A 27482-nucleotide genomic window follows, 5' to 3' on the forward strand; every position below is an offset into this window, starting at 1 on the left:
GATTAGTTATTGTCTTATGTGCAAAACACATGCCTGCACAATCTTTACAAATCGATACATTGCATGAGATGATTTTGGAGACTAACATATGGATAAAAATGCAACAAATAAAAATGATTTAGGTTTTCATTTGAAAATCACACAAGGACATTGAGCAACGAAAAATATATCCAATACTATAATCAGATATCTGTTTTCTAACCTGTAATTTCAAACAATTGTATTGGTCTTTTAACAAACACAATGGCTTTTAAAGACTAGGATATCTACAGTGCTAAGCACATTATTTCAGTGTTAGTGTTCTTTAACCTGCAATTCTCTTCTAAGGAAAATGCCCTGAGGTGTTCTTGGGGCAGCATGAACCCTAGACAAAAACTATAAAAGAAAGAAGGAAATGACCAGTAGCCAGTAGGAATCCCCTTTGAACCCTTCAATGCTAAATGTTCCCCATTAGCACCCTGGGAGGGGGTGCTGTCCAATCAGTAGACTCAGAATGCGGACGGTACTCTATGGAACAAGCCTGCGTTCCGAGCATCCTTGGTTGCCAGCGCCCCTTCCCTGCTCCATCTCACCTAAGCACCCGTGTAGTTTTCTATACAGGGGCTAATGGTGGGTTTTTTTTATTTAAAAAGAAAAAAAGAAACATACCTTTCCTGCATGGCCCAGCCCGACGCTGTGCAGTGCTGCGCAGTGCTGCTGTTCCCTCAGTCCGCTTTCATGCTGATGAGGTCATAGTAATCAACATTGAAAACAGACTAAGGCTTACAGCAGCACTGCATGGTGCTGGGCCGGGCAGAAAAGGTACGTTTCTTCTTTTTTTAAAATTAATAATTAGCACCCATATAGGGAACTACATGGGTGCTAATGGCAATATGCCCCTCGGCGGCGGGCCTTGTTGGTAATACACCACCAAGCCGAGCCCTTAACTTGGGCAGCCGCCATTACCGTCAGGGTCAGCCCACCGCCTCAGGCATATCGTCTCAATAGTGCCCTTTTGGAACAATTTCCTGGTAATTCACCCTGGACAAGTCATTGCTTGGTGGGGGGTTTTATGGGACGGTTCTGACGCTGCCTCCTCTTCAGCTGTTGCTCATTTGCAAACCATTCACGAGCGCACCCAGGGTGTAACAATCACTGATGCATCAAAAACAGATCCTCCACTCAAAACAGCATGCCAGATAGCAAGCATTTCAGGCTTCAACCCAGGAGAAAAGATTAAGCTGGAGAGAGGCAGTTCAATCACAAACCCACAAGTCAGCCCTGTGGCCTTCTTCAAGGGGCCCTGCTAACATTAATAATTCTCTGTAGCATAGATGTTCTTCACCCTATTAGTATTTGAATTAGTTGCCATTTAGAACTATTTGGACAAAAAATATGTTTTAATAGAATTATTCTTTAGAATGATAATCTGAAAATCTTCGGCCGTTACCACATAAATCTACCTAACATGAAGCAGTGGGATATGTGTGTGTGTCTGTGTTTAAAGGAATTTATCCTGCCTCATGAACAAGAGAAAAAGGGGTTCTGTTGATCAGAACAAAAAGCTTACCTTTTACAAATGTATTGTTAGCTAGGACTTTGGCAAGAACCATGGTATCATTATCTGTAACCCTCTTTACCGGCATCAATCGGTTATTTCCGGCGATCTTAATAATAGATGATGACCTGTTGAAATTGAAAAACATGTTTTCATAAAAATCCCTTACCACTGCAGAATTCCAAGTGTCTGTGTGAAGGGGGAAGGACAGATTAAGGTAGATAATATTATATTAAAACATTTTACTTGAAAAGGCAAAACATTGCTAGCATTCTGAAACTCTTTATTGCGTGAAATCTATCTTACCTGAAATTGTGTCACTCACAAATTTCGAAGTTCACACTGCAAATGCCCCTACCCGTTCCAATATGGCAAAGCATTGAAAAGAGGCTTTAAAATAGCTATTTGTGAAATGGGTAGGAAGTGTGTTTTATTAAAAGTATTGGTTCAATTAAAAGCATTTACAATAAATGTTTAGAAGAAAGAAGGGCTATACATTTCATTTTCTGCATAATAGTCTAGTCTTTGAACGCTTTATTGATCAGGAGATCTTGATTTCCATTTTGAAATAATGCTTCATAATACTTTTGCTAATGGCAGAGTGAAGGCACAAATTGCATCAAGTCTGTTTGGAATCCGCTCAAAAATGTCCTTGAATGAACCTTTGGTTTATGTACAGCAGTCAAATTATCTTGTATTGTACCCTGAATCTTAAAAGTGACCAGTGGTGTAACTAGCTGAATCGAATGCAGTATTGCCCTGAATAAGGTATGGGTGTAATTGATTTGCCAGTCTATTGGTGATCAAAGACTTGTAGCATATTTGACCTGGGGGCTGAATCACATTGCCAAGCTTTAACGTTAAAACTCAAAAGGACACAGAAGTGATCATATCCCCTCAGTTTCTTTCCATTGCACCTGTCTTGGCATATGAAAAATGTGCATCTGTGTTGTTTTAAGTACCCCTTTAAATTCGTATCTTCTGACTATAGAAGCGGATAGGACTGGAGAGAACAATTCCCATGCATCCAATTCTTTAAAATATTTTCCATCTATCGAAGAACAGTTAAAATTACTCAACTCGGAGAGATGCAAGCCTCCCAGTGAGGATGAAATTCTTGGCTGAGTCTCACCTTTTCAACTTCCCAAAGCATGCATTACTTCTTCATGCACATGATCATCAGTCCACAGCCCAAAAATGCCCTCAATGGACTGCATGCTCATAACATAAAAAGAGGGTGTCCTTTAAAATATATCAAGGCGCCACTGCCATTACCATGCCACACATGCCTTGCACCAATCTGAGGGCCCCTGACTAATGAATTCTCCCTTGCACTGGAGGGGCTGCACATGTCTCTGATATGTGCCTGCTGGAATTACTTGGGGGAGGGGGGGCAGAGCCCAGGAGCAGCCCTCCCCAATGCCCTCCCTCTGCATCAGGACAGCCTGAATTTCTGAAAGAGTATAAATACACACCTTTTTTACTTTGCATACGGGTATCCATCTATTCCCAATCTGCTATCCATCTATTCCCAAATCTCTGTCCAATTCAGTCCGTACAGACTTCAACTCTCAAGCGGTGAGTCAGACACTTAAGATAAGGGCCCTAAGAAAGTCCCTGCCACCTTGACAGAAAATGGCAAGTGGATGCATCACATGGTCATCTCTGAATAACAAGACTTTTCCCAACAATATCATCAAACATGTACTGGGGACGTTTTAAGAATTGGAGTGTCAGATCTCTTAGACTCCACAATGAAATACTCAGACACTTTCAATCAAAGGAATGCCTGATTTGCCCAGCTAAAGGCCACAAGAGACTCCTCTGGGAACACCAATAAAAAAGAAATTGCCTAATCGCAGCAACACCAGGGACAAACCACTAATGGACTAGGCGATCAGGTGATGAGAGCAGGTGTCATCACTTTTGAACTCCCTAAGGCCACCCAGCCAGAGGCGTACCAATTAAGGGTGGAACAGTGAAGGGTGAAGACCAACTGTTGACCAGTTTCTTGGCATCTTCACCCATGAGCCCTTGCTTTTCCCTTTCTCCCTGCTGCACCAGTGAGTACTGCTAGCTTGCTAATTACTTTTCTCTCTCTCCATACTGCAGTACCCACCTAATATGCATTTGCTCCTGCCGTTCCTGCTGCTCTTCCTTCTCACCTCTCCTTATGCTTTCTCCAATCATGATACAACTTCCTTTCCTATCTCTTTCATAAAACTCACATCTCGAAACTCCCACTACTCCATCTCTCTTGCACCACTTCCAAAAAACAAAGGCATATGAGCTAACCATTTCTCCCCTAACTAACACCTATCTACCTCGCTTCTCTTCCTCTGAGACTCAACCTCTCTACTCTTCCTTACCGCATCAACTGAACATTGCACTCTGGAATGCTCCATCTGTATGCAACAAATGCTCCTTTATCACTGACTACTTTCATGACAGTTCTCCTCCCCTAGAACTCCTTGCTATCTCTGAAACCTGGATTTCTTCATCTGACACTGCCACCCTGGCCACCCTACATGACTCCAAAATATCCTTCATTCACTCTCTTTGTCGTACTGGCATAGGTGGCGATGTCAGACACCTCCTCTTCCTGCTTCCATGCCTCACAAATCTCCAATGCCCCATCCTCTCCTACTTCTTTTCAATGCACAATCTCTACAATTGCTCCTCCTCACTCGGTTCACATCATCTCCATCTATCGCCCTCCTGGTTCCACTGGACCATTCATTGATGAACTTGGGCAACTCCTTGATTCTCATTCCACTAAACACCACCTCATTCTCTCAGGTGACTAACTTTCCCTCTCCAACCACATCTCAGAAATCTGAACTTCAGTCCTTTCTTTGTGACCATGCTCTCCACTTTATCCATATCCTACCTAGCCACACTGGGGGGTAACTCTTTTGATATCCTATTCATCTCCTCCTCTCCCTCAGCCACTAATACTACTGTCACACCAACCTTATCTGATCACTCCATAGTTTCCACCAACATCTCCTTTCCATCCTCTGACCTCTCTTCGCCACTTGCTTCACCTATTACTAAAAGGAAATGTAAACCTTATGCCATTTCTCCCTTTCTCTCGGACCTACATTTCACTCTCTCCTTCGTCACACCTGTTGCCTCTTCCCCCAACGCTGCCTTATCCAGCTTCCAATCACTACTATATGACTCATTCTCCTCTCACTTCCCACTGCTAACTTTCACCCCTAAGTCAAAGCACCCTCAACCATGGGTCACTCCATTCATACGCTGTCTCTGCACATACATGCATCGACTGCTGCACAAATGGAGGTGTACCCATTTGCTTGTGAACCTGGAACTCTACCTCTCTGCCCTGAACACTCAAGTTATCTCTTCATAGAGCGACAACAGATTTCTACTGCACCCTCATTGACTCTCATTCCAACCATCCTCGCTGGCTACAGGGCATCCTAAATTCACTCCTCACTCCTTGTAAACCTAGGACTATCAACTCCACTCTCACAGCTAATAGCCTAGCTGAAAACTGTGCTGCAAACATTTGCAAAATTAGAAACTCTCTCCTGACCTTCCTCACACTCCTTCCTCCTACATTCTACGCTCTGCCTACTCTACCATCATCCCCTGCCTCTATCTCCCACTTTAGTCACAATAATGCTGACAAAATCCTATTGTGCTCTAGCACCTTGAAGCATCTGTGTGCTGCAAGGAATTACCAATAAAATATCTCAGACCAAATAACCGTACAGACTCAAAGGGGATGGTAAAATTAACGAAGTAAAGAAGGGTGAATAAACACTCATCAAATTGATTCATGCAGGAATCACAATATCTTTTCGATTATACTCAGTTTATATAATGCTATATGTGTCACCTACGTGGCAAATTGTAAAACCTATCGAGGGGTGGGATTGGATTAGGGGAACATGTCTACATATAGAACGCATAAATATTAGTTTCTCATTGGCATCCCCTTAACTGTAGGACACGCCCTGAGCTAATTCTATACACGTGGTATCATACACTCATCATAGCAGAACATGCGGCAGCAGAATAATACTATGCAAAATTGTATGTAAGATTGCATGGCAGGCTTTTCTAATTGGTTGGCAACTCAAATCCAACCTTGGATATTCAGCTTGCTAGCAGCACGTACATACAAATGAATCCGAAGTGCTTGAAGATACGTCAGCTTTCCTCTGTTTCCGTCTCTCATCGGTAGACCTAATGCCAGTGTCTTCTGTTTGAAGACTGACCTTGCCAGTCTGCACTGTCTCAGGACATTCGAGGGAGTGTAGGTAAACCATTATCTTAGCTCCATACTTAATGAATAGCCCTTGTTTGCGAGTTCCCCATCACGTGTTGCAAGACCATGCATTTCTCAATTTTGACAGTGATGTAAACACCATTTGATTCAATTAAACAATTATACGGGGTTCAGTTGCTCCTCATTCTATCCCATATTAAATTCATGCCCTTTTAATTGTCGAATATTTGACATCCATAAATGTTCTTGTATCTCCTAATCTTTGGGAAATATATCCTTGCACATGGTCTGCTCATAGAGTCCCTTAGTGATTTTCCTCCATCTCTCGAAATAACATTCTTGGTTTCAATCCAATGTACTCCTCTATTTTGCAAAGGAAAACAGCTTCTTTATCATCTTTTCACTTTAAGATCCTGGGCTCATATTTTGAGGTAGCTGGGTTGACTGAAAGTGCTGGAGCACATTCCCAGAGCTGGCAATGGCCGATGGCCACACTCAACAGAAGTGTCAACGTTGACTGTGCATCCAGAGCATCTTTGGAGGCACTCAAATGCTCCATTGACCAATATTATGCAGAGAATTGATTTCCGAGACGGACCGAGCAGGCCATAAGTAAACCACCAGAGCCCAGTCCTCTACTCCGGCCAACAGACACAGGCTTCCTGAATAGGGAGTTTTGGGAGGGGGGCAGTGTTGACTGTAACTGCACACAGGATGTTTGTCATTCAGTCCCAATAGGGTGCTTGCCAGGCTACGATGATAGCCCCGGAATGCGGGGAATGGGCTGTCATTTTAGTGAGCTTCTGAGCATTTCTACAATGATCAGGGACTGTGGCAGTACCCACCCTGAATCCCTGGATCCCTGACTGCCAGAACAACAAACGGTCATCCCGCAGACGGAATTCTGTTTTACGAATCGTGGAGTTGCTGATCCCCTATCAGGCTCAAACACAACTTGTTTGGAACTGAAGTTGGAATTCAGGTCTCTTAAAGATTGGTATGATAAAGATGCTGGAAGACTGGACTCCTGCTTGGTGGTGATAAGTTTCCCAGCAAAGTTGATGGTGTCACGGTTTATTACATGGTCACACCCAAATAAAGTTTTTTTTTTTTTTTTGTAAAGAGTCTAATGTGGTAAGGCCTCCAACCCGTCTTGCACACAACCTCAACAAATACCCGGTGCCACAATGGACTAGGAACAAGGCCGGTGTGTATTAAGAATATATTTATTAATTAATTTATTGAGCCAAATGTCACAAATAGATTACATCAACCGCCAATGTTGTCGCAACACAAAAACAAAATAACTTCCCGTAAGGGCACTAACATGTGCAGAGTTTCCTTTTGTATCACCCACTAATAGAAGGAACGAACAATTCAACACACAGTGATTTCAAACAGGGTTATGCTTTTCTCCCAGCAACTCTCACCCTCCAAACATCAATTAGGCTTGACTCTTTTGAATGGCAGGGAGTGGGAACACAATGGGAAAAACTGATTTTTAGTATTACTCACAGAAACAATATGAAAGGAAGAAAAGCAATGGACATTCATTTTGCCACACCTAACAATGACATGTAGGGCTTTAGGGTTTTGGTTAGAGCACAATGCGAATATCGGTGTTGGTGTGTTGAGCGCATCAACAATGTGAATGAGACAAATGCAAATGGGAAAATTCGTTTTGCCATACCTAACAATGACAGTTAGGGATTCGGGGTTTTAGTCAGCAGAGAATGGGAAAATCGGTTTTGGGTTGGAATCAGATGCAATGCAAGACAGAAAATGCAAATAGGAAATTCGTTTTACAGAGCACAATTGGTAGACACAGCAAATTCGGTTTGCACCTTGCATATTCACCGGCACTACTAGGGTTCCCACTTCTGATTTACAATGAAGGGGATCAATGGGGAATTTCGTTTTTTCACCCTGTGCACACACGTGGAACAGGGATGTGGGGTTAATTCTTTTGGCAAATCTTTATGGCTATACCGGTTTAAAACGCACTGGGAAAAGATGACAATGCATTACTTACCGTAAAAGCATTTCTGAGGGTTGTATCTGCTTAGATTCACATGCTGTGCATAGGTCCGACATCCAGTGGTCACTGCGGAGTATTGCATTTTGTTTTTCGTAGTCGAAAAGGGGACGTCGACAAGGCGTGTCTGTAACACTATCCCTATAGTGACGTGCGTTGTACCCATAATCCATCACGCGTCGAGGTCCCTCTGTTTGCATTTTTCTGCCCTGAGGGAGCCTTCTAGACGTGAGAGTACAAAAAAGAGAGATATAGAAAAGGATGTCTATGTTCCTTCCATCCGAGCGGGGAGGAAGGGTGGGCGCATGTGAATCTAAGCAGATACAACCATCAGAAATGCTTTTACGGTAAGTAATGCATTGTCTTCTGATGTTTGTTAATCTGCTTAGAATCACATGCTGGCATTAACTAGCGAGCAGTACCTGGAGTTGGAGGTGGGTTGTGAGAAGGAACAGTAGAGAAAAGATGTCTTAATACTGCTTGTCCCACCTGGGAATCAGATCTAGAGTGGGCATCTAGACAGTAGTGTTTTGTAAAGGTGTGTACAGAACTCCAGGTTGCCGCTTTGCAGATGGACTAAAGGGGAACATTTGCAATGAATGCTATGGATGCCCCAGTGCCTCGAGTAGAGTGTGCTCTTGGCTTGAAGGGTAGTTCTCTCTTAGCAAGAGTGTAACAGAGAGTGATGCATTGTACAATCCATCTAGATATAGTGGACTTTGAAACTGCATCTCCTTCTCTTCCTGCTGCCACCGAGACAAAGAACTGATTAGTCTTTCTCAGTGGACTAGTTCTTTCCATGTAAAACATGACAGCTCTGCGCACATCAAGTGTATGCAGGCTTTTTTCTCCTAGATTTGAAGGATTTTGAAAGAACGTTGGTAGTTCTATAGACTGGTTGACATGGAATTTGGAGATGAATTTCGGTGCGAACCTTGGGTGTGTGCGTAGAACCACTTTATCCTTGTGAACTGTTACAAAGGGGTCTAAAACCGAAAGGGCCTGTAGTTCACTTACTCTCCTAATGGAGGTAATAGCTATTAGGAAAGCAGTCTTAAGAGTGAGACCTTTAAGAGTTGCCTTGTGCATGGGTTCAAAGGGTGACCCCATGAGCCTGGTGAGTACCACATTTAGATCCCAGCCGGGAGCTGGGTTTGCTATTGGAGGGTGTATTCTCTTTACCCCTTCCATGAAGGCTTTGATTACTGGGATCTTCCACCACGATACTTTGAGTTGTGAAGTGGTGTAAGCAGAAAGCGCTGCCAGGTGTACTTTAATAGAATTGAATACTAGACCCGAGTCCAGTAAATGGGTCAGGTACAGAATAATTTGTGTGGGAGAGCAGTCAACTGGGTTGATACTCTTCCCTCTACACCAGATGACAAATCTTTTCCATTTGCTAGAATAGCAGTGACGAGTGTTAGGCTTTCTGGCCTCTCTGAGGATGTCCATGCATCTCTGTGGAAGTTGTAAATGTCCAAATTCTATGACCTCAGGAGCCAGGCTGCTAAATTCATGGTCTGAGGGCATGGGTGCAGTGTCCTGCCCCTGTCTTGTGACAGCATGTTGTACGGGCAGGGCAGTTTCACTGGAGGAGATAGAGACATCTCCAACAAGTGAGCGAACCATGGCTGTCGGGCCCACGTAGGGGCCACCAGTATCATGGCAACTTGTTCCTGGTGCATCTTGTGCACTATCTTGTTGAGAAGGGGAGTCGGGGGGGGGGAAAAGCGTAAACAAATTTCCCTGACCATGGAATCGATAGACCGTTCCCCTTGGACTGGTTCTGGGGGTACCTGGAGGCGTAATCTTGGCATTGAGAGTTTTCCAGAGTTGCGAACAGGTCTATTTCTGGGAAACCCCACTGTGTGAAGACGTCGAAGACGATGTCTTCTTGTAACCGCCATTCGTACTCTACGGGCAGGGGGAAGTCTCTGCTGAGTTTGTCTGCTAGCAGATTGAGTTCCCCTGGTACATGTTGTGATAGTAGGAACATGTTGTGTTTGAGAGCCCACTTCCAGATGTTCTGGGACAGCTTGGACAGTCCTGGAGAGTGAGTGCCCCCTTGCTTGTTGAGGTAGTACATGGCTGTGGTGCTGTCTGTGAGGATCATCACCGTCTTTCCTTGTAGGTGTTCCTGAAAGGCTTTCAGTGCTTTGAACACCGCTAGAAGTTCCAGCAGGTTTATATGCTTGGATGCTAAGCTCGGAGTCCACGCTCCGTGAGCAGTGTGATGGGATAGGTGAGCCCCCCCATCCTGTAAGGGATGCGTCTGTGGTTAGAGTGGCTTCCACTGCGGGTGTGGCAAAAGTTTTCCCTAATAACAGGTTTTCTTTTGTCCACCACCGTAGCGAGAGAACCAAGGCCTGCGAGACCACCACTAGATCGTCCCATTGTCCGCTGGCCTAACACCACTGGCTGTTGAGACACTCTTGCATTGGGCGCATGCGCAGGCGCGCGTGAGGTACCAAATAAATACATGACGCCATCATTCCTAGCAAGCGCATTGCTTTGCGTACCGTCACCTCTCGACCTGCCACATAATGGGGGATCTGAAACAGCATGTTTCTGACCCTCTCGTTGGAGTGGAAGACGAGGCCGTCCTTTGTTCGAATTAGAGCCCCTAGGAATTGTTTGATTTGGCTGGGGTCTAAGCTGGACTTCTTTTCGTTGATGGAGAAGCCCAGTTGGAACAAAAGGTCTACAGTCTTTTGGGTATTGGAGAAGCATGTTTCGTAAGAATGCCCTGTTATGAGCCAGTCGTCGAGGTAAGGGTATACCGGGATGGATAACCTGTGCAGGTGGGCCGCTGCCACTGCCAGTACTTTCGTGAATACCCTTGGTGCAGATGCTATCCCGAAGGGTAGTACTCTGAACTGGTAGTGTTTGTTCTCCATCTTGAACCTGAGGTATTTTCTGTGCGCTGGCAACATTAAAATATGAAAGTATGCATCTTTCATGTCCAGTGTTGTCATGTAATCCCCCTGTGATAACAGTGGGATTACTTCCTGCAAGGTCACCATACGAAACTTTTGGGGTTTGACAAACTTGTTCGCTGGGCGCAGATCTAATACAGGGCACATGGTTAAGTCCTTTTTGGGTACAAGGAAGTACACTGAATAAATACCTTCTGTTACCTGAGATAGGGGGACAGCCTCTATAGCTTCTTTTTTCAGTAGCTCTTTTACTTCTTGTAGAAGAATGGTGAGGTGTTCCGGTGTCATGCGTCGGTTCCGTGGGGGTATGTACTTCGGGGAACCGTTGAATTCGATGCAGTATCCGTGGGCTATGGTGGATAATACCCAGCGGTCTGACGATATTCCCTCCCATGCTGAAAGGAACGATGTTAGCCGGCCCCCGACCGGTGATGCATGGGAGGGGACCCGAATCTTCGGGTCATTTGTTGGTATTGGGCGTGGAACCTTTGGGACTGGAGCCGCAACCTCTTCCCCTGCCACGGCGTTGGCCTCTTTGACTGAACTGGGTGTTGTTACCCTAGTTAGAGGGCCAGTTGGTAGCAGAGTAAAATTGCTGTTGGTTTTGCTGCTGGCGTTGGCCACGAAAGGAGCGTCTATTGCCATAGCCGCGTCTGTTAGGGGGCCTAGACATTTGGTCAAGAATTTTGATGGTATCAAACTCTTTCTTCGCATGTTCTAGGGCCACATCAACTGCTTTCCCAAATAGATGTGTTTCTTCTATAGGCTTATTTATCAGGGAAGCCTGGGTTTCCGGCTTAAATCCCGAATTGCGCAGCCAGACATGGTGTTTGAGAAGTGTTCCCTGAACCAGGGAATGGCCAGCCGTCTCTGCGGCATCTAAGGAGTTCTTTACGATGCCCTGGTTTACAAGAGTTCCTTCTGAGATTGTAGCTAACAGGCGTGAACGCAGGGGTTCTGGTGCGTCCTCTGCTTCGCTGCGCAGATTGCTCCACTGTGCATCTGCGTAGCTAGCTAGTAGGGAATTGTTATTTGCAATCCTAGTTGAAAAGGCGGCGGACGTCGTGATTCTCTTCCCAAGTGCATAGAGCTTTTTGCCCTCTTTGTCAGGTGGTGCCTCACTAGTGGATAGTGGTACCCCTGCTCTTTTCCTTGTATTGGTAACTACGAGGGAGTCCGGAATAGAATGGCCTCTGATGTACAACGGGTCAGAGGGCGAAGGGCTGAAGAGCTTTTCTATCCGAGGGTTGACCCCTCTGACTAAGGCAGGATTGGAAAGGGAAGGAGTTATTCTTCTCTTTATAGAAGCCAGGAGCGGAATAGACTGACTAACAGGGGCTTTTTCTTTAATAACTTTCTTTACAAAGTCTATGTCAGGAAGAGTCTCCCCTGTGTCTATTTCAAAATGCGCTGCTGCCTTGCGCAATAGTGCATTAAGTGAAGGTTGGTCATCTATGGGAGAGGTGTTTCCAATAGGTGAATCCTTGGGAGGAGAAGGGTGAAAGACATCAGGGTCTGAGTGCACTGATGGGGATTGCCAAGGCTGCACTGATGGGGATTGGCAGGGCTGCGAGGTAGCTGTATCTTCTTTGAAAGCTCCTGCACTAGTGTAAGGATCTTCTTCAAACCCCTCTTCCTCATGTTCTTCCTCTCCACCCAAACACTCATCATCTTCCTGGAGGTATTGCTCCTCTTCAGTGAGGTCATATAATTCTGTAGAAGGGGAAACAGCCTAGGCATTTTGACCCTAGGGTCATCCTGGGGCCATTCTCTTAGTCTTCTGGGTGTGGGTGGGTTTTGGTTTCCCAAAAACCTTTCCATTTTCTCCATACAAGAATGGAGTCTTTCAAGGGTCTCATGGGGGACCCCTGAATAGTCTAGAGGGGGGAAATCAGTGTTTTCACCTTCAAAACACTTAGAACGCTCCCACAACGTCGAAGAAAGGTTTCCGTCGCCATCTGAAAAGCCCTCCGGTAGTTCCGAAGTGCCCTTAGATGAAAGGGGCAGTTCCTGGCTACTCTTATGCTTTTTCAGCGTTTCTATAGCTTTTTGTGCGGTATTCGACGTTTGTTTCGTCGTCCGCTTACGTGTGTCTTCGAAAACAATTCTCGCCAGGCTCTCGACAACGAGGTTGTCAGTAGAGGACTCTGGTGTCGACGTTGCCTGCGTTACGCGTTGTTCCTCGACGGCCGCTCTATGGAGCGTTACGTCGGATGATTTTAGGGTAGCGCCCGTGTTTGATGAAAGCCAAATCGCTGGTCGCGACTGCGTTTGCGGGTGGGGCTTGAGACCCTTACGGTCTGAGGTAGACGCCGGAGTGCCCTGCGTCCCCTTCGGCGCTGATGGATCCTTCGTCTTTGACGAAGAAGAGCCGTGGGTTGTGTGCTTAGGCCTATGGGGTCTGTGTGCGTCCCTGTAGCCGGGGTGTTCATCCCCATGAGCAGGGCGTGAGCCGAGCCCGTCGGGGCCGGGGACGGACGTCGAGGAGTGCGAGCGCTCCTTCTGGGGGTTAATGACTTCCGTAACGGACGTCGAGTTATCACCCTCCTCGTCACTTTCTGTAGCAGCGGCGGCGGGTGAGGAAACTGACGTCGACATAGCGTATTCCGCCCACCTCTGAACTTTGCGTTCTTTAAGAGTTCTTGGTTTCAAGAGCTTACAGGCCGCGCAGCTGTCCTCCTTATGATCGAGGGGCAAGCAACGATTACAGAGCTTGTGTTTGTCCTTCCAAGTGTATTTGCCCCTACAGCGTGGGCAAAACTTAAAAGGTGTCCTCTCCATAGCTGAGGCAATAATAACTGGTGATAACAACCCCAAGGGAAAGATAGGGGAGAAGAACAAGTTACTTCTTACCTTGTAACGTTCTTTCGACGGGATGTTCCTCCGACGTATTCCTCATCTTAGATATATCCTTCCAGCTCTGCTGGCCTCGGAAAATTTTTTCTCTAGAGGGCGCTGCGCGTCGACGTCCCTCGAGTCGATGTCCTTCGACAGCCGCCGTATCGACGCTCGACGTCATCCTGCCTATAAAGGCCGCGCGCAGCGTCCGTTGCTCAGTTCCGTTTTGTAGCCCACAGTATTACTGTCTGGACCAGACTAATCACCCTGAAGGAGCGTAAGCTGCAACAACAAGGGAAGAAGAACTGCGGGGATGGATGGGAGGGTCGATGAGGAATACGTCGGAGGAACATCCCGTCGAAAGAACGTTACAAGGTAAGAAGTAACTTGTTCTTCGAAGGGATTGTGTCCTCCGACGTATTCCTCATCTTAGATAGGCTCCCATAGCAGTATTCTATATTCGGAGGAGGGAGTACTGACTTCACGCTGTCTTCTATTGATGAATAGAATGCAGTACAGCCCTTCCAAACCTAGTCTCTTGACTAGAGGAGGAATCCAGATTGTAAAAACGTGTAAAGGTATGGACAGACAACCATGTAGCGGCCGCACATATGTCTTTAACCGGCACGCCTCTTTTGAGGGCCGATGAAGCTGCAATACCTCTGGTCGAATGAGCCCTAAGGTTTTGAGGGGGCTCTTTCCCTGCCAGTTTATAACATTCCAGAATGGCTAGAATGATCCATCTGGAAATGGACTGCTTAGTTATTGGTAACCCCAGCTTGTGACCTGCGTAACCTACAAACAGCTGGTCTGCCTGTCTTATCCTGGCTAGTCTACTAATGTAAAAACTTAAAACCCTCCTAGGGTCTAGTCTGTGTAACCTCTCTTCCTCTTTCCCCGGGTGAGGAGGAGGATAGAAGATGGTAGGGTAATCTTCTGAGAGATATGGAATTCAGAAACTACCTTTGGGAGGAAATTAGGCATCACTTGCAGGACAACTTTGTCTTTGTGAAAGATTGTATGAGGGGGTTTACAAGAAAGAGCTTGTAATTCGCTCACCCTTCTAGCAGATGTAAGTGCTATTAATAAAACAGTTTTAAGGGTAAGGAATCTTAACGAACAAGAATGGAGAGGTTCGAAAGGTGTACCCATCAGGAAAGTTAGTACTAAGTTTAAATCCCATAGGGGAACTTGGAATGGTCTTGGGGGATAAACATTGGTTAACCCCTTTAGAAACTGTATTACCAAGGGTAATTTGAAATAGGATGGTTCTTCCGCAGTACGCTTAAAGATAGATAGCGCTGCGAGATAGCCCTTAATGGTGCCAACTTGAAGGCCTGAATTTGCCAAATATAGTAGGAAGGACAAAACAATTGGTGTACCACATGAAAATGGGTCGATATTCTGTTCTCTACACCAGCTGCAAAATCTGTTCCAACGGCAGCGGTATAAAGACTTTGTTGCTGGCCTCCTTGCCGAAAGCAACACCTCCATAACATCATCAGGGAGGTCCCAATTCTTGTACCTCAGCCGTTCAGAAGCCAAGCGTGAAGGTTGAGGGTTTTGATGTCTGGATGGAGAACCTGACCTCCCTTCTGTAAGAGTAGGTTCTCTCTGAGAGGAAGTCGAATTGGAGGGCAGATGGACAAGTCTAGAAGGTCCGGGTACCACGTTCTCCTGGCCCAATCCGGGGCAATTAGGATCATGGTTCGCCGGAATCTTCTCAACCTCCTGATCATTTGAGGAATGACAGGGACCGGTGGGAACGCGTACAGAAGCGGAAACTCCCAGCCCACTATGAACGCGTCTCCCAGAGCTCCTCTCGGAGGAAATTCCCTTGAGCAGAACAGGTCGCATTTCCTGTTTAGGCTGGTGGCGAACAGATCTACCTGAGGGGTTCCCCAAAGGGCGAAGATCTCTTGAAGGACTTCCTGAGCTAGCTCCCACTCGTGGGAGACTGTGTTCTGCCTGCTCAGAGCGTCCGCTGTCAAGTTCTTCTCTCCGGCTAGGTGAACTGCCGAAAGAGAGATTCCTTCTTGGATTGCCCAAAACTAGAGCTGCATCGCCTCTCTGCACAGGGGTAGTGATCCTACGTCTCCTCTTTTGTTGAGGTAATGCATGGCCACCGTGTTGTCCATCATTATCAGGACGTTCTTCCCTTGTACAGCTGGCAGGAAAGCCTTCAACGCAAGTCTGATGGCTCTCAGCTCTAACAGGTTGATGTGTAGTCTGGACTCCGATGGAGACCAACGACCGCTGATGGTCAAGTCGTTGGCGTGGGCTCCCCACCCCGTGAGTGAGGCATCCGTGACTACTGTTATCTCCGGCCAGGGTTGCCAAAACTGTTCTCCTTTCAGAATGTTCTCCTGACAGGCCCACCACTGAAGGTCTCGAGCCACCCTGCCGGGAACCTGAAGAAGATCTGTCATTCTCCCTGAGAATTGTGACCACTGAGTCCTCAGTGCCCACTGGAGGGATCTCATTCTCAGGCGAGCCTCTGGCACAAGGAAAATGCAGGATGCCATGAGGCCTAGCAACCTCAAAAAGTCGAAGGCTGGGAGACGTTGGGCATGTTGGAACTTGGTAACCATCTGTAGAATATCTTGAGCCCTCACCTCTGGTGGCGAGGCTTTTCCCAGGGAAGTATCCAGGATCGCTCCTATGAACTGGAGTCTCTGCGATGGTATCATTTGAGACTTCTTTAAATTGAGGGAGAAGCCCAGTTTGTGAAGGGAGTAGCACACGTGATTTAGCTGGATCTGAGCTTGCTCCGGAGAAACAGCCCTGATCAGCCAATCGTCCAGGTAGGGGTAGACGTGAATCCCTTCCCTCCTTAGACTTGCAGCCACTACCGACATTAACTTGGTGAAGACCCTCGGGGCGGAGGTCAGCCCAAATGGCAGTACTCGAAATTGATAGTGAGAGTTGCCAATTGCGAACCTCAGGTATTTCCTGTGTTTGAGATGGATAGGCACATGGAAATAAGCGTCCTGAAGGTCCAGAGATACCAACCAGTCCTGAAACTGAAGGGCCTGGAGGATCTGAGAAAGAGTGACCATCTTGAATTTGTCTTTCCTGAGGAATTTGTTCAATTCTCGCAAGTCCAAGATGGGTCTCAGTCCTCAGTCTTTCTTCGGAATGAGAAAGTAAGGGGAGTACCAGCCCTTGTTCCTCTCCGCTACAGGTACCGGTTCTATGGCACCTTTCTCTAGCAGGTCCAAAATTTCCTGCAAGAGGAGCGGATCTGGAGCTTTCTGAGAGCTGATCCCTGGTGGATGACTGAGGTATACGTAGGAAAGGCAGGCAGTAACCTTGGGCGACTGTTTCCAATGCCCAAGCATCTGACGTGATAGCCTGCCATACCGTCAGATGTTGAGTCAACCTGCCTCCTACAGGTGTCCTGTGAGGGGAGTCCTCAGAGTGGTTTTGGGGCGGCTGATGCAGATGCCGATGGTAAAGAGGCACCTGCTGTTGCTGCGGCTTTAGAATATCTACCCGTCCACCTCGGGTAGTTCTTCTTTGACCCCTTTGAGCCGGTCATCCTCTACCTCTTCCGAATGCGGAGTAGAAGCGAAAGGACTTGCCCCTCGCAGAGGTTCCTGTGGGACGAAAAGGAGTCTGACGGATTGCAGCTCCTAGGGATTTTGCTGCAGCTTTTGAAGTTTGCAGTTTCTCTAAACTGTCATCCGCCTTTTTCCCGAACAAAGAAGAGCCATCGAATGGCATGTCCAAGAGCCTGGCTTGCACATCTGGGGCAAAACCCGACTTTCTCAACCAAGCGAATCTCCTGGTTGATGTACTTGCCGCCATTGCTCTGCTGATACTGTCAGCCGAATCAATGCCCGTCTGGAGGGATTCGCACATAGCGTCTTTACCGTCCTGTATAATATTCAGGAACGCATCCCTTTCTTCTCCCTCCGGGATGCAGTCAGCCGCTGTAGAAGCACACTCCCAAAGTGTATGGCTGAACCTAGCAAGGGTGCACGTAGCATTAACCGACTTTAACGCCATGCTACATGCTGAAAAGACTTTCTTTGCCATAGCATCATATTTTTTATCGTCCCTGTCCTGTGGGACTGTAGGATAAGCCGTCTTGACATCGGTAGAGGATGCTGCTTGTACCACCAGACTTTCTGGGGATGGATGTTTAGACAAAAACTCTGGGTCTGTGGAAGATACCCTGTACTTTGCAGACAGTTTTTTATTTACTGCTGGTATTACATCTGGGGTTTCCCAGTTTGTCATGATCTTTCTCTGAAGAGCTTTATGAAAGGGCACCACCGGATCCTCTTGTGGGCCTTTGTCAAGAATATCCGTGAGGTCATCTTGCTGGAAAGATTGTGAAGGTGCAGACCACCCCATGAACTCTGTAATCCTGGCCATTAAGGCTCTGTAGGGGGTTTCAGCATGCTCCCCCGGTTCTGGCTTAGCAAAATCCACCTCAGGGGAAGTGTCTAATCCACTTGCCTCATGTAAAGAATCATGAAGATCCTTTAATCTGCACTCTTCAGAGGAAAATTCCTCTCTAACTGGGGTTACAGGTCCCTGTAACTCAAATGTGTCTTGTTCAGACAAATCACCCTCTTCTAAAATTGAGGATATAGTTCTCAATTGTTCTGAACTCATAAAGGGAGTAAATCCCATTTCCAAGGCAGAGGGTGCCGAACTTGTCATTATTGGCCTCGAAAACGTCGATGTCGTCGACGCCGACGCCGAAGGCTTCGAGCGTGGCGTCGAAAACAGAGGTGGAGGCCTCGAGGACCTCGACAGAATTGGAATTCTACTCGACAATATCGACGTCGAGGGCCTGGGGATAGTCACTGGATGTGTGGTCACCGTGACTTTTCTTGGCGTCGACGCCGGTGTCGAGGCCGGCGTCGAGTCGACAGACCCGTGTGTCGAAGGTCCCTTCGACAACGGCGTCGAAGACATCGACCTCGACGGAACCTTCGTCGACGGCGTCGACGGAACCTTCGAGGAAGGTTTGGAGGTCATAGTCCTGCTCGAGGGTTCGAGACGCGCTCGAGAGGTTTCTTTTGCCGGGTACTGCGCCTCGCGGCGTTTTTGACCTTCGGGTCTTTCGACCAGAGCATCGCTCTCGGCAGTCTTCGAGGGGGTCGAGGACACTTTCTCGAAGACGCTCATCATATTTTTTCGGAATTCCTCCCATTCAGCCCGGGAACTATGTTTCGTGGGGCAAGGGATTCTTTTTGGCGAAACAGAGGAAGAGGAAGACGGAGAAGGGGATCTTCGACGTCTCCTCTTCGAGTGCTTCGATCTCGAGGAGTGATGAGACCCACTCCGAGACCTGGAGCGCGAATGGTGACGAGGAGACGAATGTCTCGACTTCGTCGACGAAGAAGAAGCTTTAAAAGTCTTACCTTTCTCCAGCTTCCCCCTACGCTCCTTCAGGGCCTTAGCTGTCATGGACATACAGTCCTCGCATTCCGAACAATGGTGTTCAGCTCCCAAGCACCACAGACAATTTCTGTGAGGATCGGTCAACGACATCTTTTTCCCACAATCTCGACATTTTTTGAAGCCGGATCGAGGAGTTGTCGGTTCCGACGAGGAAGCCATCGAGTACGGATCGAATAACTCGAGGTAAATAGGATTAATCTGACTAAGAACTGAGCAACGGTATTCCGAGGCACCGAGTAAGCGCGGAAAAACGGAACTGAGCAACGGACGCTGCGCGCGGCCTTTATAGGCAGGATGACGTCGAGCGTCGATACGGCAGCTGTCGAAGGACATCGACTCGAGGGACGTCGACGCGCAGCGCCCTCTAGAGAAAAATGTTTCCGAGGCCAGCAGAGCTGGAAGGATATATCTAAGATGAGGAATACGTCAGAGGACACAATCCCTTCGAAAGAAAGACATTCTCAAAGAGAAGATAAAAGTTTGAACCCCCACTCTCCCTACTGTATGTTGGCCGGCGAGGCCAGGCCACGTCTCCTCCGTCTCTTCCCCTCCGTCGAAAACTTGTTCTGCGGAGAAACAGCTTCACAGCTAACGTCGAGGGGAGGGATCTTTAACAATATAATAAGTATAATTAAGGACCGAGGTCCGATAGTAAGTATTTGCAATATCTCTCTAGGAGCTCCGCGTAAGGCGACCAGAAGCTGGGCGGAAAAAAACAATCTGAAGGACCTCGACGCGTGAGGGATTATGGGTACAACGCACGTCACTATAGGGATAGTGTTACAGACACGCCTTGTCGACGTCCCCTTTTCGACTACGAAAAACAAAATGCAATACTCCGCAGTGACCACTGGATGTCGGACCTATGCACAGCATGTGATTCTAAGCAGATTAACAAACATCAGAATGTTAGTTTCGAAAGCCAACAATACAGACCCTGTGAATTCAATAGGGGAATTAACTGATTTACTTTGATAAATATGCTAAGGATCTACACAGGCAAACAGGGTTTTTTTCAAAGGGGAAATAGCTAACACAATGCTGTAAAATATAGAGTGTATACAATCTAGGGCTTTGGTGGTAGTTCTACTTACAGGAGAGGTCTGGACTGAGCATCAGAACACACCGCTGGGACAGCAAGGGGGTCCGTCAAGGATCTCCTCTCTTTCCTTCAAGGGGTCCCACTCAGTTTCTATGTCTCCTGGCTCCTGTCTCCACTGCAAGATTAGGCCTCTCTCTATTGGGATGTTTCTCGCCAGATTTTGGCAGCAGGTCACCTCTTGGAATTAGTGGAAGAACCCTGCTCTGATGCAGACTGGCTCATTTATAGGGCAAATGACATTACTAACTTGTCATGATTCCTGCGAAAGGGATTCACTAGTCTTCACTACCCCCCTCCCATCTGTGTATTGATAGGACAAAGGTGATGGGGAGTGCTTTGGGTTAGCTGTGGGAGGAGGGAGCTTCATCATCCCACTTTGACAGATGGGCTCGGTCATGTTTTTGGCAAGTACCCTTAATTCCCAAAACTTTACATGTATGAATACATTTCTGAGAACTATATTTTAAGGCGAATCAGGTGAGACTAGTTTGGACTCCTCACGCCATTCCTGTGCAGAGATACGGGTTTTCCTCATTTACTCAGGAACCATATCAGTGAAAAATATGCCGCTTTACAGGCATCCTATTAATTATGATTGGCATGCTTTTATAAACTTATGCATCTCTGGTAATCAAGACAAGGCCCCAATCACATTTTCATTAATAACTTATAACTTTAGTTGTGCTTATCCCACCAAAATCGTTTTAGCATGGCTAGAAGGGGATGGCTGTTGTGCGATGTACGCTGTCCATTTTATGCAATAAAATGCAGTTCTCCCCTTTTAAGCAAACTGTAGTGTCAGATCCTCTGTCTCTCTCTCTCTGTAATGATTGTTAATACAAACGTCTTGACATGGCTCAGGCATAAAATAGGAAACACCTACCTTATTCCTTCTCTCGGAGTACTCTCCTCAGAATATGATGGGAGTGAGGGAATACCTAGAAATCCCTCCGTAGACCGGAACTGAAATGTCCAGCCGGCGATGAGACCTCCAGGGAAAAACCCCCATAGGGGGAAAACACCCTTTGCAGAGCAGAGCTGCTAGAGTTAGAGGTATCCTGTTAACATCTCCCTGGGTTTGGTCGGGATGTCATTTCTCTCAATGTTGTATGGGTACTTCTCGGGATCAGTACAGGCTATTATGGGTTAGGTACAACACAAAAGAGAAAATAAGAACCACAGAAAAAGCACTAGCACAAGAGGATGAGAGAGAGGGAAGTAGTAATGGGATGCGTGGCTTACCCAGACTTCTGAAACAATGAGCTCCGAACGATGGAAGCAGTGGACCCCAAAGTGAGATAGAGGGTGCTACTAGAGGTCGGCCAAAGGGCTGTAAGGATGAACAGAGAGTTAGGTACCGGATGGAAGAGAGCTACCCAGAACTACAGAGGAACTATTGGGGAATCTTACCCTCCGAGAAGGAAGGTGTGGAGCAATCTGTTCCGGAGGTTTGTCTGAAGAGGAGGCTACGTGGGATAAATCCCTTGAGGTAGTGTCTATGCTTTTGCCTAAAATAAGACAGGGATGGATGATCCGCTCGTTATTACAACAGTATTTCTAGAGCCAAGAGAATAGAGAACGGGATCGGCTGATGACAATAGAACGTACCACAAAGGCATGCATCTGTTAACAAAGAAAGCTTTTCCTCTATGCCGGGGAGATGAAAGTAAAGAAGCTTGGTTCCGTGGTTCCCAAGCAGGGCGCTGAAATAGAGATCAAGACAAAAACCAGAAGCCGAATGTAAATGAAACCCTAGACTGAAGAAACGAAGGGCTATAAAGTGGCTAGGAAAAGGTATTCGAACTTACGGAGCGTAGCTGGTCTCGAGGGAGAGTAGCAACGCAATGAACTGCATCCCGAGTATCCGGATATGCATTGAGCGTGTCGGGGGGCGTGGCTACTGGCACGTCTGCGACTGCCAGAAACACTAGTCCGCCGCCTGCAGTACTAGAACCCTTTATGTTACGGGAAAAAACTGATACTGCACCGCAGATACACAGCGCTGTGTCTTCATCCAGACAGCGTTTATCACACTCTCTGGCCCCACCTTTTTTAAATTTCCTTTCTCTTTAGGCCCATGATGTAAGCTGGGCTGCCTAATGGCCACTATTGGATTTTCTTTATGCCACTTGCATGCTGGTGGGTACTTTTTATAACAACCTGCATGCCCAATTTGGTAAAAAGTGCCTTTCCACCCTGACACTTGCAATGGAGGGTTTAGTGAGCTGGGCGGCCTTGAATGAGGTATTCCTCGTTTTAGGAGGGGACTTTAATGCTAAATTGGGAAGTGAAGCAGGCACCATTTTGTTCAATCTAGTCGAAGACGATTAGGCTGGTGTGCTGCCTCCTGTAATGAAAGATGCTCGAACTTGTAGGGATGGGATTAGACTTGGGAGGCTCCTCTTTGGGTCTTTGGGTGGGGATTGTGTTGAGTTAATGGTCGTTTTATAGAGGACATCCTGGGGAATTTTACTTTTTTTTTTTTCCACACTGGGACGTTCGACTATTGATTATTTTTGGGTTCCAATAAAGTTTGGGAGCCGTATCAGTGGGTTCAGAATACTTGACGACCTAGGCAGTGATCATTTCCCCATCTGGCTCGAAATGAGACGTCAATGTAGTCTGCCCACTGCAGGCTCTGCTGCTTCTCAGGAAGTGCCTTCCACTGCTCTGCACAGCAGGGTGAAATGGCAATCAGTGGATCCCCAGTGTGTGCAGGGTGTTATTGTTAGAAATAACTGGCAGATTTCGGAAAGACTACTCTGTGGGTTTATGGAACAGGAGACTATCGGGCAGACTTTTTGTTACTTCTGTCCAACCTTTCGGCCGCATTTACTCTGGGTGAGGGCAAAAGGAGGGTCAGTCCGCACTCTAGGCGGTTTAATTGAGAATGTGCAAAAATGAATACCTCTCTGCTAATTATTCTGAAGAATCCTCTATCCACAAAGCTAAACATAACTGGGGCCCGTGCAGCATTTAAAAAAGGCATTGTGCGCAGGAAGCAAGAAATTGAAAAAGACATGGGAGGACTGGATTAATTCCTCAGCTTCTAACGATGCAGACATATTCTGGGAAATTGTTAGTAAGGGGCTATTTTATACATTTAGGACCTGTGGGCAACCAGCAGTGGTCTCGGAACAGTCATGGGTAGCTCATTACTCCCCCCTATTGGGCAATGACTGCGAGACCGTGAAAGGGGACAGTCTGTCAGTCCAAAGCAGCAAGCTGACAATTTCCAATACGACAGCTAGTATCATTTTTTCAGTGGAGGAAGCCACGGTTGCTATTAAAAATCAAGGCAGGAATAGGGCCCCGGGCCCGGACAGTGTTCCAGCAGACTTGTTCATGGCACGGCTGGACCCTGTTTTTAGAATGTTTGTAAAGTGGATTTTTTGTATAGAAGCACTTGGGTCTATAGAAGACACAAACAATTGGGACACAGATGAGGAATACATTTTCTGTATTGTTTAAGTAAATGTGGTACAGGATGTTTAGCATTTAACTTATGCTTGTCATATTTTCAAGAATATATATTGTAAAGCTGAATAATTCTCAAAATAATTGACCTATCAGCAAAGGTAAGTGTATGAAAAATAGATATGAAATCAAATAATAGAAGATTGAGAAAAAGAAAAAAAAGATACATTATGTGTCAATACATATTGGAATTGGCTTTGAACACTAAGTTCCATGATGATTTTCAATAATTTAATTTGAAAAAAATGTGAGTACAAAGGAATGAAAGAAGACAAATGTTGGGTATACTTTTGTAAAAACAGCTGGATTTGTGGGCTCCCATTTTGACTCTCGGATTTAACGCTGTCTGTGCCGGAGAACCTATCCCAGCCTTCTGGTCTCGGGCGTTGATCTGCCCAATATATAAAAAGGGCCCAAGGGAGCAACCATGGTCCTATAGGCCGATCTCCCTGCTAGATTCAGCTTTTAAGATCTTGGGACAGGCTTTTTTAGGGAGACTGGAGTCCTGTGTTGAGAACGCAAATTTCTTCTCCCCTATTCAACTGGGCTTTAGACCAGGTCTGGGCACAGCAGAGCAGGCTTAGAATCTTTATCCGATTTCAGCACATTCGCTGTTTGTCAAGGAGGAGCCGATTTGTTTGGCTTTCATGTATCTGAGCACGGCCTTTGATAAGGTCAATCGTGCTAGGCTGTGGAACGTGATCATATCCATGAACCGCCCTGGTCCATTGGTGGACCTGATGGAGAGATTGAATTTCGCTACAATGGCCCAAGTGAGAAGTGGAGCTGATGGACAACGCACCCCCTCTTTCCAAGTGGAGTGTGGGGTGCGACAAGGGTGTGTTCTGGCTCCCCTCCTTTTTTGTCTTTACAGAAAGGACCTAAACAAACACTTATTGAATTTGTCTTCTGACTTTCCCAAGCTGGGTAATAGACGTCTTCCAGTACTTGCCTACGCTGATGATGTGTATTACTTGCCTGCACCCCAGATCATAACAGCGTCTGGTGGCCGACTATTCTGGATTTATGGATAATCCTGGGCTCAAGATAAATGCCCAGAAATCAGCCGTTATGGCCTGCTGTGGAAAGAAATTATCCCCCAGGTCTTTAGCTATCTTTTATAAAGGAGAGCTAATCCCAAGAGTTAACTATTTGGACTACCTGGGGGTAAGATTCTCTGTAAACTTGTGGTCAGACACATATGTTGAGAAGCAGTTACAAAGATTTAAAAGGCAATCATGGAGTAATCTAGAGATGTGCTCATTTAAAGCGAAACCGCCAGAATTGGTACTAAAAGTCTACCATTATAAAGCCATATCTGTAGTAACATATAGTATGGAGCTGTGGGGCTTTGGCAGACTGGAGCCCATCCAGGTGGCTGAGAATGACTTTTTCAAGAGCATTTTGGGGCTGCTGGGTACTGCTCCTAATTTTGCAGTCCATCAAGAGCTTGGCTGTCGGTTCTTGGGCGATTTGGTTATAGACTTACCGGTCAGTCACTGGCTCAGAATTTGAAGAAACACTAGAGCTATCTTGACACAGGAACTCATTAGTTATTTGGTGCACAGAGACTCTTATTCAAAAATTCCCTGGCTTAGGTATGTGAAGACGCTGTTGGCCCATGTAGGGGAGGGTCACTGTTTTTATACGTCAGTCTTATTACTTCCTAAAACGATTCATTCCGTGAAAACAAGCGTGCTCCAGCTCCTTTTGGCTAGTAGAGCATCATCAGAGTCTGTGAAGCCTGCTAATAGGTCACATTCAATGACTACGTCCCCTGGCATCCAAAAATATCTAAGCTGGGCTAACCATGCGTCTCAGTGTTTTACTGTCTCAAGGGCCCGTTTTAACTGCATACAACGGAGAGCTGTGATGTTGCTCTGGTCCAAAGGGAGAACGGCCCAGTCTTGTTTGTTTTGTAGGGCACCTAGGAAGATTTGGCACAATTCTTCTTATCCTGCCCCACCTTCTCAACAATTAGGGAACAAACATTAAAACCGACCGTATCCTGCGACGCTATGAGCCCACATTACATTATGTGTTGAGGGTGGACTCTGTTCAGGTGGGGCGGTGTTAGGCAAAGTTTGTATGCAGTACCCTTTGGGACCACTACACACAACTAGGACTACAGGTGTAAGCAAAACCAACCTTTGGTATAAGTCTGTGCTACTCAGTTTTGGTAGGGTAGCTGAGCAGCCAGGCTTATCTCAAGAGAGAATGATGTGAGCTGTAAGGATGTTACACAGAGGTCTACAATCACAAGTATTAAAATATACTATTATACTCAACGTTTCTTGGTAAAACACTTATTAATTTATTTCACATTCAGTTATAAAACATTAACTAAAAGGAGGCAATGTATATCACACAAAAATATACTTCAGTACTTTACACTATTAGTTTGAGACATTAAACTACTTTGAAGGAGGAGGAAAGGGGCATTCAGAGCGTTTGAAGTAGGAGAAAAAAGGCATAGGTTAATAAAAAGAAGCTTACAATTATTCTTAGACAGTGCAAATAGTTTGAGTTCACTAGAGGAGTCAATTCAATGCAATAGGTTAGGCCAAAGTCAATGGGCTAAGGTCTTGTATAGGATAGGCAGTTCTGGTAGTTAAACGGAAAAGTCTTTGCCAAAGTTCTCAGAAGTAGTTCATAAAAGAAAGATTCATATGTTGGGTCACAAGCTGACTAGGCCTGCAAGTTGCCAAGGTTTCAAGCACTTTTGCGGTGAGAGGCAAGTTCACTCCGTCGGGTTTTCACAGTACCTTACAATGAAGAAAAAGATGCAGCTGAAGATTTATGTTCCTGGCAGTTCCTGCTGATCTCGCTGTTCCTGAGCCTCAGTCATGGGGACAAGAGGGAGGACATCTGGGGACTCCTGCACTGCACTGGCACTGGTCAAAAAGCTGGCAAAGGCAATTCTTCGATTCCGGTAGCTGTAGACGAGCACACACACTGGTGTCCCTCTCCCTGGTTATTCGGTTTCCTGCAGCGCTCTGAGGAAAATACAACCAGCTCTGAGAATGGTATCCAGGCAGCTTAAGGTTCAAGTTGAGTGGTCCCACCAACTCAAAAGGGAGAAGTCGTCCTTGAAGGGCTTCTCTGTCGAGATTAACTTGGCGATTCGGATCTGCAGCAGGGCTTCACCGGGAAAACCAATGGCCCAGGAGTTGCAGCAGCTGACCTCTTCCAGCTCATCTTCGGTTCTTTCGTTCCAGTGGTCGACTCTGCCTTCCAAGCCAAGAGACTCGCCTTTTATACAGTTTCCTCCCATTCATTCCAGCCCAGCTGCCACTCACCCAGCAGGGTGGCTGTCCTTGCTGGACAGTCAGCCAGCCAATCACGCCAGAGTGCATTTGGGTCTCCTAGGAGACTAAGCACAGGGAGTTTCGGGCACCCCCCTCACTTCCTGCCCACCCCAGACACGTGTGCGCCAGAGGCGGTCTTCATTCCTGAAGCCCACCAAAGGCGTAGAAACAAAGCGACCAAACTCTAGAAGGACCTTTCCAAAATGAAATGGCGAAAAAAGAAGACCGGGACCTGTTTAAACAAAGGGAGCTCAGATGCCATCTTGAAAAACATGGGTCCCGCGATTTAACGCCATCAGTGTTCGTGGTCGGGAAAAAGCATGGTAATTCATTGTAAAACCACTGCCGCCAGCCATTTTGAGAGGAAAGGGTAGTATTTGACTGCTACATGAGTTTCTATACATAGGGGATACTAAGTAACCCCTCCAGCACTCTATTGTAAGATAGGGTGTGCTGGGTCTAGAAATTTGAAAAAGACTAGTTAAGTCAACTTCACTTTACTTTCTCTGGGAAACAGTAGTTTGTCCCAGAGAAGGTATTTAAACCTTGGGACAGCCTAAAAGGCTT

General features: G+C 46.5%; 1 protein-coding gene across 8 annotated transcripts in view; it reads right to left on the bottom strand.

The window, feature by feature from the left end:
* LRRC34 (leucine rich repeat containing 34) overlaps positions 1 to 27482 on the bottom strand; it is a 397826-nt gene that overhangs the window by 223704 nt on the left and 146640 nt on the right. For all 8 annotated transcript variants that reach the window (XM_069618532.1, XM_069618536.1, XM_069618535.1 and 5 more), the window contains one exon: positions 1550 to 1665. In XM_069618532.1, coding sequence (XP_069474633.1) covers positions 1550 to 1665 — 116 coding nt within the window. The remainder of the gene's footprint in view (positions 1 to 1549; positions 1666 to 27482) is intronic.

Source organism: Ambystoma mexicanum, chromosome 10 (assembly GCF_040938575.1).
Source record: "Ambystoma mexicanum isolate Mex_15411 chromosome 10, UKY_AmexF1_1, whole genome shotgun sequence".
Taxonomy (NCBI): Eukaryota; Metazoa; Chordata; class Amphibia; order Caudata; family Ambystomatidae; genus Ambystoma; species Ambystoma mexicanum.